The sequence below is a fragment of the Lycium barbarum genome, chromosome 12, assembly GCF_019175385.1.
Source record: "Lycium barbarum isolate Lr01 chromosome 12, ASM1917538v2, whole genome shotgun sequence".
NCBI lineage: Eukaryota > Viridiplantae > Streptophyta > Magnoliopsida > Solanales > Solanaceae > Lycium > Lycium barbarum.
The window spans coordinates 61,979,904-61,992,393 of NC_083348.1; the positions used below are offsets into that span (position 1 = coordinate 61,979,904).

The window sequence follows — 12,490 nt, forward strand, 5'->3', positions numbered from 1 at the left end:
TACGATAATGTGGAACCTGGGTCTATCAATGCATACACGTCTCGAGAGAAAACCGATAGCATACCTGTAACCACATTAGGTGACGCCTTCTGATCCGGTCTACTAGCCAAAGCATATATGCGGTTCGAAGGACCGTAGAACTAGAAGCTCCGCCACGACCTCTACCACGGCCTGCTGGTACCTGGAAACCCTGCCCCATAGGGCGCACAACTACAAAAGAAGATGAACTAGCAATTGACCCAGTAGGCTGAGCTGCACCACCTGGATTACCTCCATAGGGACATTCCCTCATAATATGGCCTTGACGGCCACAAGAAAAACAAGCACCAGTAGCGAGACGACACTCCCCAGAATGGGGCCTACCACACTGAGAACACCGAGTCAAAGGTGGCCTCAACTGACTCGAAACCCTGGGCATCTATGAACCTGAAGCCTTGGAGCTCTGACCAGCTCCTGAATACCCTGTACTATCAAATCTCCTACCAGTGAACTATGGGGGTGCACTCCGTGCTGGCTGAGAAGGATATCTACTATGCTGCTGCTGAGGCTGCCTGCCTCGAAACTCACCCGGATAGCCAGCCGATCTAGCTCTCTTATGTTGGCCTCTGTCATAGTCTCTATCGGACTGACGCCCCCTGTGTCGGTCCTCCATCCCCTGTGCATACGCCTGTACCCGAGCAACATCCATCCCTGGCTGGGAAGCCATTACCATACAGCTATCAACCAAATAACGATCCAACCCCATCACATATCGATGCATCCTATCGGTCATATCAGCTACAATAATAGGCGCATATCTGGCCAACGAATCAAACTCGAGATTATAATCCCGAACGCTCCTGCCATTCTGCCGCAAACGTAAGAATCTATCAACTCTAGCTCGTCGCATCTTTGGTGGAAGAAAGTGGCCAAGGAAGGCCTCCACAAACTCATCCCATACTGCCGGAGGAGCATCCGCGCCCCTAGACAACTCCCATGACTCATACCAGTTGACAGCTACATCCCGCAGTCGATACGAAGCTAACTCGACAGACTCAGTCTCAGAAGCCTTAATTAACCTCAGCGTACGCTGCAACTGTCGAACGAACTCCTGCGGGTCATCCTCGGGCTTCGACCCGAAAAATTCTGGAGGATTACAACTTGGGAAGTCACGGGCCCTCAAACTGTCATATCTATCCGTCTGGTCAACCCCTAGTTCATGCCTGCGAGCCTGTCCTGCTACCAATCTGGTGAGTAACTGAACTGCATCTCTCATGGCTCTATCCTCCGCCCCTGGCTGAGGAGCTAGAGGCTCAGGCGCTGGAACCTCGGTAACTGGTGGTGGAGCCGCCCCCTGACCTGGAGTTGTCGCTGTCCTAGGTTCCTCTGGAAGTGGCGGTGTAGCAGAACTCGCGGACTGAAACCCAACCTCAGGCATAGACTGGGCACGAGCCCTGGTAACTCTCCGAGTCTGGCTAGTATCCCCTGCTATCGATTTTCCCTTCTGGGCAGCTATCGCTTTCTTCGGAGGCATAGCTGTAAACATAATAGTCTGTTAGAAAAAAGGTCATCCTAATAATATAGCTCTATCGCACGATCTAGGATAAGAAGGAAAGATGACATCCTAAATGTCCTGTAGCTTCCTGTTTATAAATGTGGTGCACAACACACCGATAAACAAGACTCTACTAGACACGGTCTGTAGACACTCCGAGGATAAACCGCTTTGATACCACTTTTGTCACGACCCAACCCCGTAGGCCGTGACTAGTGCCCGAGCTGGACACTCGTATACACACCTGTTAGCTATATGATCTATCCACAATAAGACATAACATGGAACTTATAAGAACCAAAACATAGTCTCGGAGCTGTCGCATAAATGTATATATATGTCCGGCAACCTGTCTCCTGAGGAGTCACAACTATCAACAGATAACACAGTACATAAGCCGACAAGGCTGTCATAACATGTGGGAACGTCCCAACTATATATATACGCAAGCCGACAAGGCTGCCACTACGAAACAATAACACAAGCAAGCCGACAAGGCTGCTACCACAACATAACAATATATGCAAGCCGGCAAGGCTGCTACAATGATAGAACACGTATACTGATCATACACACAACTGATCACATCTGAATACGATCCACATACATCTCTACAGACCTCTAAGAGTTTCAACAGTGAAATATGACGGGACAGGGCCCCGTCGTACCCTTAGACAACATATACATATATTTAGATAAAAAAGGATCTATACCAAAATCTGGGCTCCGGGACAACGGAGCTCTCCAAGATAGCAGAAGGGAAGTCCTAAGCTGGCGGCTCACCAAAGCGAGTATCTATACCTGCCGGCATGAAACGCAGCCCCCGAGGAAAGGGGGTCAGTACGGATTAAGTACTGAGCATGTAAAGCGGGAAATACAGTAAAAGGATCATAACTGAAATAAGAAGTACGGGAAACAAGTACAATGTCCAGAATACCAAAACACTTGCCTTTGAAACATAATCATGCTTGTCAATATCATATATCATATACATATATGCCGTACCCGGCCCTCTAGTGAGGGATTCGGTGAATAAAGTCATCATATGCCCTCCTGGCCGCCATAACATGTCATCATATCATCATATTATCATATCGTCATATCATCATATCATATATATATATACCGTACCCGGCCCTCTAGTGAGGGACTCGGTGAACAATGCAGTGAAACTGTGCACGATAACATACCCGGCCCGGGACTCGGTGAAAGATATATTGAAGCATCCACGAGCAGAGTAGTGAGAAACTATATGCAAATTTAAAACATTTTCAAGGACTCAATAGAATAGTCAACACGAACCACCATTTGCAAATTCAAATAATAGTCATATCAAATACCTTCGGATGTCCTTGTGGATTATATCAAAATGGAACTTTGAAATCATATGTACATATCAAAACAATAATAAATCAAATTCTGAGAATCAAGAACATTAGCCATCCTAGTGGCTCTAAGAATAGGAACTTCTTTGGAATCATATACATATCGTCTATTCGTTTTATAAGGATCATGCCAAAAGAAAGAAGTGTTAACTTTACATACCTTTGGCGTTTATTCGTAACACAACACGTATACGCTGCCCAAAGTTTCAACCTATATTAAGACGTCAAGAATTATGGTTAAGCTACGGGGAGATTCAAAACGTTTCCCAACGTTAACAACTCCTTTCTAAACAATTTAGACGACGGTTTCCTTACATCCCAAACTAATTACATAATAGTCAAGCTAAGGCCAATAATTATACGATTAAGTACTATATCGAGGCTATTCAAGACAAGATGCAAGAATCACTCCGAACAGCCCGCACAACATTCCAAACAGTCCACGCAATATTCCAAACAACCCACATTCATAATATTCAATAACGATCTACATACGGCTACTACGTCTTCAAGTTATTCCTAATAGTCCGTAGCCTTTACGTTTTCATATAAACAACTTTATAACAGCCCAACCAACATACAACACAATGCATAATCTTAATTATCATTACTCTTCCAAGCTCAATAAGAACAACAACGACATATCCAAAATAGCCCCTAACTATCACACAATTGATGCTCGGAATTCTTGCAAACGCTTATGAACATACCAAGCGAACCACATACGACTCTTACACATTATTTTATATAATCTTTTCATCTAATTTCAGCAAAATATAACAGCAACCACACGTTAACAACATCACTTATTCATAGCCATGAAATTACACTAATATCACAATAATTCTACAACAGCCCACAAAACCAATTCAACTTCAACTTTAACTATTCAATTCCTTTATTCTCATCACATAATCCATGACAACAACAGTCAAAATATTTATTACAATCAGCTCACTATTTCCACACCAAACAGCCCCCTACGGCTTCCACAATGCATCAACATCAACACATATAATTTCATACATGCAATTCACATTTACACATTCACAACACATCCACATCACCCCTAAAACAGCCCCTACGGCTTCAACAATATTTCAACACCAACATTCATAATTTCATACATGCAATGTACATTTACATATTCACAACACATCCAAATTCATCCTAAAACAGTCCCTACGGCTTCAACAACATTCCAACACCAACATTCACCAATTCATGTTCACCAAGTTACAACCATACTTCAACATCAACACATATAATTCCATGGCTACTATCATGCTCCAACATCAACACACCTAATTGCATGGATTAAATTTACATTTGTACATCTACAATACGTTCAAACCACCCTTAATACATGCAAAAGAAAGTTAAATCTTACCTTAAACACTTGACTTCTCAACTTGACTAGAATTTGTGCCTTGAATTTAATTCTTGTTCTTGCTATCTAGGATCAATCCCACGTTGTTATACACCTTCCAAAGGGTTGAAATGCTTGAAGAAAATATTATTTTTTTTTATCAACACTCAAGGCTCAAGTTCGGCCAGCCATGGCCGAGAGCTTCTCCTCTCTCTATCTCTAACTTCTCAAGTTGTGAAAGATGATAAAATGATTCCTTAGTCATCAAATTGATTTAAATATGCTGCCTACTAGTTGGACACATGTCCCCCCTCATGGCTTGAGCCAATCAAAAAACCTTGAAACTTAAATTTCAAAATAGAAATTCCACTATTCTCGGCTACATGGCCGAGCCTCACTTTCTCTCCTTTCAATTTAATTGTTTACAATACAATTGAATGTGTTGTGGATGAGTCAATATTTAAATTGTGTAATGAGTCTTCCACTAGCATGCTTTTATAAAATAATGAATTGTCAATATTAAAATGTGTAATGAGTCTTCCACTAGCATGCTTTCATAAAATAATGAATTGTCAATATTAAAATGTGTAATAGCCTTATTTGAGATGACTTTGAATCATCACTAGGCATTGGCACGTTAATGTTCCTCTTGGCTCATTGCTGCCACGTGGCAGCTTAATATTAGCCCACTAATTTTTAATTAACACCACAATTAATTAGTTCATAATCTCCAATAATATTTTATACTAAGTAAAATTTATAAACAATTTGTTCTAATTTAGAAATTAAAAATTAAAGGTTTCTATCTCACGTCGATTCCTTCGCGAATAACTCGATGTATAAAAATACGGGGTCTAACATTTTTTTAAAAATAAGTACAAATTAAATGGAGCTACTTATTTTTTAAAGAATAAGTACAAATTAAATGGGGCTACCAAATAGGATACCTCACTACATCAAAAGAGGCTTTTAGTGGCAATATATTTTCTTTTTAGCGGTAATAGTTATTGTCACAAAAACATTTACCAGCAATTGGTTAATGCCATTAGATCCAAGGTCGGTAAAGCCTTTAGCGACATTTATTGTTAGGGCTAAAGTTTGGTATTGCCGGTAATAATTAATTCTAGAATATAATTAGCGGCAATTAAGTTACAAGGGGCAACTTGGATCACGGTTTTGTTTTTTCTTATGGCACGAGAAAAAGGTAAAAATAACGTGGATTAGTCACTTTTTAATATTTTTCGAGTTTTAATTGTTAGAATTATAATTTCAAAAAAGATCATGAAATTTTAAATTTTTACGGTTCAAACTCGGGGAGTTTTTCATGACATCCACAAAAACTTTTTGGAATGGGTCGTTTTAACACTTCTTCATTTGTCTCTATTTTTTTTTTCCCCGTTAACACTGAAGCATGGTTCTGGGTTTAGACCCATGCTTCGTCGTCCGTCCTTCATTAAAAAAAAAAAAAAAAGTGTGAGCCCCATACTAAACACCAACCAATAATTTTTTTTAAAAAAAAAAAAAGAAGAAGAAAAAGTGGAACCCACCATATCCAAACTGACGGAAAAAAAAGTAGACCCCATATTAACAAAATCAAGCAATATCAAAAAAAAAAAAAATCCTATATTAAAAAAAACAAACAATATCAAAAAAAAAAAAGTGCATCCCATATTAAAAAATCAAACAATATTCATGTAATTTCCAAAGTATCTCATTAAATCAATAATGATGGATTCATTGTCACATAAGTATCAACCCATTAGTGAGAGCAAATGAAATTATTGTACAGTAAAAAACATGGACCTCATATTATTACTTTTCTTCAAAAGGTTAAGTAGCCAAACCATACAATTTTCTTTCTTTTTTATATTAGCCTGAAATGTAATCTAGATATTGAAATGTTGTATTTGCTATTCCGCCATGTTATTTATTTGTTATGTTTACTAAAATAAATATACTTAAAATACTTATATTTTAAAATAAGATAGAATTTAATTACTTTTTCATTTTTTTTCCTTACTCTAATAAATGTGAAAAGAGATTAATGTCATAAAAGAAAAAATAATATTAAATGGAGATCAAATAATTAATAAGGTAAATTAGTGAAATTACAATTCTAATTGACGTTTCCTTAAAAAAACCACGCAAAAGACAACATGACAAGTAAAATGAGCTAAACAAAAAATATTTACCAAAAATTAAAAAATAGTAGTTCTTCATTTAAATAGAAAATCAAATTTTTACTTTGTTTCATTTTAAACATGTAAAATTAATATAATAATTTGAATTAGAATTATCCAAATCAAAATTTGATAAAAAAAATAATAGGTATTGTTTAGGCCCAATCTACATACATTAACAATAGAATATTTTACACCTTTAAATTAATCGAATTAAAATTCAAAGTATCAATTGATGCTTAAATATTACTATTGTTTTATCTCAAAAAGAAATAAGTCTTCTCTTTTAAAAAGTATTAATAAATTTTTGAAACTTTATATTTGTAGCAAACACTAGTATAAGTAGAAGATAGATTCACCAATGTGAACACACATGTAGCATTTTACAATTATGTACATGCTTTGGGCTCATAATTCTTCTCTGCCAAATTTTCAAATCCAGAATAACACGATCTAATTAATGGAACTGCTAAATATATGAAATAGTTTTCGAAAGAAAACAAAGGAAGAAAAAATGAAGTTGGGACTATGTAACACATGACATCCATAAACCCAACCATAAGGTGTGAAATACGAGCATAGACATCAATGTATGTGCAGCTGGTGCAGATGCAGATTATTCTTCACTCAACATATTGTTGTTGAATTTATTAAAAACTTATTATGTACTTTATTCGCAGTAATTACCACAAAAGAGAAGCAATTTTAGTGATGCTTAGTAACATTATTGATCTAAAATTCTAAAAACGTCTATAGCAGTGAGGCACACAGCTGTGCAGAAATTAAAGAAGGAAAGTCTCACTTGGTTGCTGATATGAAAAATCAATTCAACGTTATTAGTCGAATAAGACAAATAATGAATAACATTCTAGCAGCAGATGAAGGCATTTTGACAAATCATGAAATGTAATTATGGACAAGACAAGTTGAAATTGAAGACTAGTACTGCTAGAAGATAAAATACAAACAAAATTAGGAGGCTGGAACCGTCAACCATATATAGCCATGGAGGAATATTAATTGGGACATGCAACAGGCAAAGTGGGGGACAAGCTGACTCAAACGAGACTAAGGTTAGTCAACTAAGGAGCAGTAGTACAAAACACTAACCGACACCTAATTCTCCAAACCTAAACACCTCTCTCGTGAATCATCGAGTTGGGACACTATTACTTGACCTATTTAGAATTGAGATGATGTGAATTTCGAATAAAGTTTTGAAGATTTATATCTAACTATTGCATATAATTATTCTCGAGTCCGGAACCTAAATGACGGACAAAAAACCTTAATGAACCGAAGCAAGGCGTGAAAAAGAAGTTGATTCAAACCATGTTTTAACCCACTTTTTTTTTTTTCGCACTATATAAGAATGAGCTAACGTTTCCGTTCAATCCATTACCGAGTTTTTTTTTTTTTTTAAACAAGTCATTTATATAAAATTAAATAACTTCCAACAAAAAAATTATCTTTCCTTTTTATAAAAGACAAAAAAGAATGTCATACAAAATACCACATAGGATAGGAGTACCAAATTTTGTAATTCTAATGTTCCAATCCAACCAAACAACAAGCGTAAGAAAGACCGACAGGTCAGTGACCTACTGTTTACCTTATCATCAGTTCACCTCTTTCTTTCCCTTTTTCCTTTTAATAACCTCTCTTTAACCCTTTATCAACATGATATTCTCTCTGTCTATTTCTAATTGATGTTTCTTTAGGCCAAAAGAAGTACCATTCCAATTATTCATGGCTATAGAGCTCATGATGAATTACATAAACACAAATAGCAATAACAGCACTAGCTTCATGTCCAATTTGGAAGAAAAAACAGTGGTTCAAGAAGCTGCCTCGGGGCTTCAAAGTGTCGAAAAGTTCATCAAATTATTGTCACATAGTCAAAAACAAGGGAATTCAACTTCTTTCATAAAGCAAGAAAAATCGACCCCAATGGAGATTGAAATAGTGGCTGATGCAGCTGTTACAAAGTTCAAGAACGTAATTTCCCTTCTTGGTCGAAAGAGAACTGGCCATGCTCGATTTAGAAGAGCACCTATTGCTTCTCCTCATCCTGATAATTTCAAGAAGGATTATTATGTTGACACAAAAGTTTATTGTCCTACACCAATTCAACAACTCCCTCCAAAAGCCTATGATCGTTATAATCATCAATTATGTCAAAATCCAAATGATGGGGTTGTTGAAAAGCAGGAATTGGTTACAAAGACGATTAATTTTTCGGAAATTTGTCGTTCAAATTCGTTCAATATGTCAACTTTAACAGGGGAAACAGAGAGTAAAAGCATCCAGATTTCAAATATTTCTCAGGTCTCTTCAGTTGTAAAGCCTCCTTTGTCTTCTTCTTCTTCCTTCAAAAGTAGAAAGTGCACTTTGTCGGATAATAACCTTTCTGGCAACTGCAGTGGTTCCTCTGGTCAATGCCATTGCTCAAAGAGAAGGTACAAAACTGGTTTTCTTCTCCTTAAAATACTAATTTTATCCCGAGATAATTTTTAGGTTTATTACTATCCGTTGCTTTATTTGCTTTGTATTATGTTGTTTTTCCATCTTATTTTCTTGCAATCCTGCTTCGAATTCTTCTTTTCTTTTGAGCCTTTCTTTTCTTTTGAGCCTAAGGTCCGAAACAATCTCTCTATCCCACACAAAGGTAGAGCTAAGTGTGCGTACCCATCTTTGGGATTATACTGAATATGTTATTGTTGTTATTATTATTCCTTCTGGATAAAAAAAGTATCCACTTAGTTTTTTTTTTATAAAAAAATGTGTCCACTTATGAAATCAAGAAAGAATTAACTTTATCTTTTCAGATTTACCCCTATTAAGTGTTATATGATCAAACCACAATACCTTTTTAATTAAAGATAGTTTGGTCAATTTACATTTTTTTTTTTTTGAAGTGAGTAATTTCTTAAGGGATGTGTTAATGGCTAAGTGGACTTTTTGTTTATCGGGAGGGAGTATTTTAGATCATAAATTTCAAAAAAAAAATATTTAAACTTTGTGTTCAATCAAACGCATACGCGAGAATTGGGACGAAGGAAGCAGTCATTTATTTCAGAAGTATATAATTATGTTTTTATAATGAAGAGTCATTGTTTTTCTTGACGTATCCAAACAGGAAATTAAGACTTAAAAGGGTAGTTAGAGTTCCAGCAATAAGCATGAAGCTGTCAGACATCCCACCGGATGATTATTCATGGAGGAAATATGGACAAAAGCCAATTAAAGGATCTCCACATCCAAGGTACTTGACCGAACTCATGAATTCTTTAATTTACACAGTTAAGAATGTTTACACCTGTAATTTTAATGTTTACTTGCCTTGTTTCCAAAGTTAGAAATTCACTTATTATGAGTAATGATCAGTAACTACAATTTAAGTTACTTGTAGTACAAAGATTTTATACATTACCAATGGAAGCGGAGCTAGAATTTTAACTTTATGGATTCTTAATACAAATACACTTTTTGAGCAAAAGCTACTAGGTTCGGCTGAACTTGTATCCGATCTTCTAGCTAGACCCCTGATTACCAATATATAGAAGTTAACTTCCTTTTTTTTCAAATCTCTTTTGCTTTGTACTTCCCAAAAATGCCTGTGCAGTTCTTAAAACTAAACATTATTGTTTGTTGCTAAATTATGGCAGGGCATACTACAAATGTAGTAGTGTGAGAGGGTGTCCAGCACGTAAACATGTAGAAAGAGCTCAGGATGAACCAACGATGCTCATTGTTACGTACGAAGGCGAGCATAACCATTCCGTTTCTGTTGCTGAAACAAGTAGTCTCATTTTAGAGTCTTCCTAAAATGTAGTGGCAATACCATGGTTAGTCAAAAAGACATAGCAGGGCAAGAAAAAGAGGGTGACAAATGTAAACTAGTACAGTGTAGGACTAGTTGAGTCTTGTTGAGTCATTCAGTTCTATCTCAAAGGATATCCATCTTAAGAACATATAGATTTAGGATAAGTATTTTAACTATTTTTGTTATGCAATTTAGGCTAACAGCAGTGAATTCAGTTGAAATCACACCTCGCCCTGTGTCTCTCTGTGCGTAAGAAGCATATGTTCATTCATATCTTGCAATATGGTGCTAGTACACTAGCACTAAGGTATTCCTTTCGCCCCAATTTATGTGATGATGTTTCAGATTTTTTTGAAACTTGTGATATGAAAAAGTTATAATATTTGTACGGCTATAAATTATCTCATTAAAAGTAAAATAAGTATTTTAAAATTAAATTATTACTACTAAGTATAAAAAAGTACTTCTTATTTATAAACTGATTAAAGCAAAATATCACATAACTTGCCCGAGGGTCAGTAAAAAATTTCTGCTTTAGGTCTCTCTTAATCAGTCATACACTCAAACTGGGGCCAATTAACCAGTAGTGGAAAGAAAAAGAATAATTAAGACCTGAGGTGGGCATTATGAATAATCCAATGAAAAGAGATAAAAGGAAAGGTAAGGGGTAAAATGCAATCTGTTTCTTTGTTTTTGCTTATCTGGTTACCTGCTTAGCTTTTGTCTTCGGATGCGCCTAACGTTTCGTCCTATCCTTTTTATATCTTTTCAAAATGGAGGAACATCAGTCATGGGGTAGGTCTAACTTTTTTGCCTTTCTTCTTCTTTCCTTTGGATGTTCCAAATGGTTGACGAGTATGTATAGTCAAGAAAAGGACTAGCTAAAATGATGATGGTTCACCAAGAAAAATAAGGTAAAAGTTTATTAGTTTCACGTCTTATTTACATTAAATTAATGAATGCAAAATATATGCTTTCATACACAGCTTATTTATCACTTAATTATGGCTATGCAATGTATATTCTCATTAGTTTTTAATTACTAAAATTAAATTAAAATTAATTACTTTGATATGAATAAGCATTTTGCAAAAACAAAAACAAAAAAAGTAGGAGGCGAGAGAACGAGTTTTTTTTTTAGTAATAAAGGAGATTCTTGGTATGGAATTTATAGCAAAAGCAGTTGGTTGTGTGTTAGACTAGTGGTCGAGAAGTTGGGAAGACTGCCTATTTGGAAAGCCACCCAGGTAATTGGAATTGAGTGTAATTGGATGTAATTACACAGTTTGGCCTGTTTGTTTGACCAGGTAATTACACAGTTAGGTGAGAATTGAGTGTAATTGACAGGGTGTAATTACACTCTCCAATTCTCAAGGGGGGGGGGGGGGGGGGGGGCTGAGAATTGGGTGTAATTACACCCTGTAATTACAGGGTTACTTTTTAGTCTGTTTATTTTTTTTACTTTAATTCATTTTTATTTTTAATTTATTTTATTTCTATTATTTTAATTTTTTTGATTTTAAATATTTTTTTATTTCTATTATTTTTATTTCTTTTTTATTTTTACTTTTTTATTATTTTTATTTTTTAAAATGTATTTTTCTTTTTATATTATTTATTTTTCATTTTCTTTCTTTTCATTCTCAACCTTTACTTCTTGTGATTCCATGTAATTGCTCGTATTTTTTATTTTATTTTATTCATTTAGCATAACGGTATTATTATTCTAATATTTGAAACTACACCTCTTAATATTGGAAAGAATGAGTTATTAACAAACTTGACATATAACAGGTGGCGTTATTAAAGTATAATTTCATTGTGAATGGGGTTATAGACTTATATTTTTCCTTTCTTTTGAATTATTTACTTAAGCTACATTGGAACTTACTTATGTAATGTTGGAATTTGACATAAGAGTATTATGTTGAACTTTTTCTTTTGAATTTTGAATTTAGGTTATATTTTCAATTTTAAGTTATTTGCTTTCACATTGCATGTTGTTTATTTTTCACTTACATTTGATGGATTTTTTGTGTCAAACATCTGAATGATGTTATGGCATTATATTTATTAATATTATTTTTTTGTCAAACATCCAATCCATGACGTTCTCACAAAAAAAGTCTTCTTTTAAGTTTTATAATTAAATATTAATTTGAAAAATATATATTAATTATTTTTGTTACAATATTA

General features: G+C 35.2%; 1 protein-coding gene across 1 annotated transcript; it reads left to right on the plus strand.

Annotated features, from left to right (window-relative positions):
- Positions 1-8,004: 8,004 nt before the first annotated feature.
- LOC132622461 (probable WRKY transcription factor 15) lies at positions 8,005-10,619 on the plus strand. The gene is made up of 3 exons (XM_060337067.1): positions 8,005-8,927; positions 9,608-9,733; positions 10,137-10,619. Exons 1-3 carry the CDS (start codon positions 8,218-8,220, stop codon positions 10,294-10,296), a joined length of 996 nt encoding a protein of 331 aa, XP_060193050.1. The 5' UTR covers positions 8,005-8,217; the 3' UTR covers positions 10,297-10,619.
- Positions 10,620-12,490: the final 1,871 nt, after the last annotated feature.

What these genes read in the sequence shown, in the direction of transcription:
- LOC132622461 (XM_060337067.1), top strand. Translation starts at nt 8,218, where the DNA reads ATGGCTATAGAGCTCATGATGAATTACATAAACACAAATAGCAATAAC. An exon ending in TGCCATTGCTCAAAGAGAAG is followed by an intron (nt 8,928 to 9,607) that starts GTACAAAACTGG and finishes GTATCCAAACAG; the next exon opens with GAAATTAAGACTTAAAAGGG. An exon ending in AAAGGATCTCCACATCCAAG is followed by an intron (nt 9,734 to 10,136) that starts GTACTTGACCGA and finishes AAATTATGGCAG; the next exon opens with GGCATACTACAAATGTAGTA.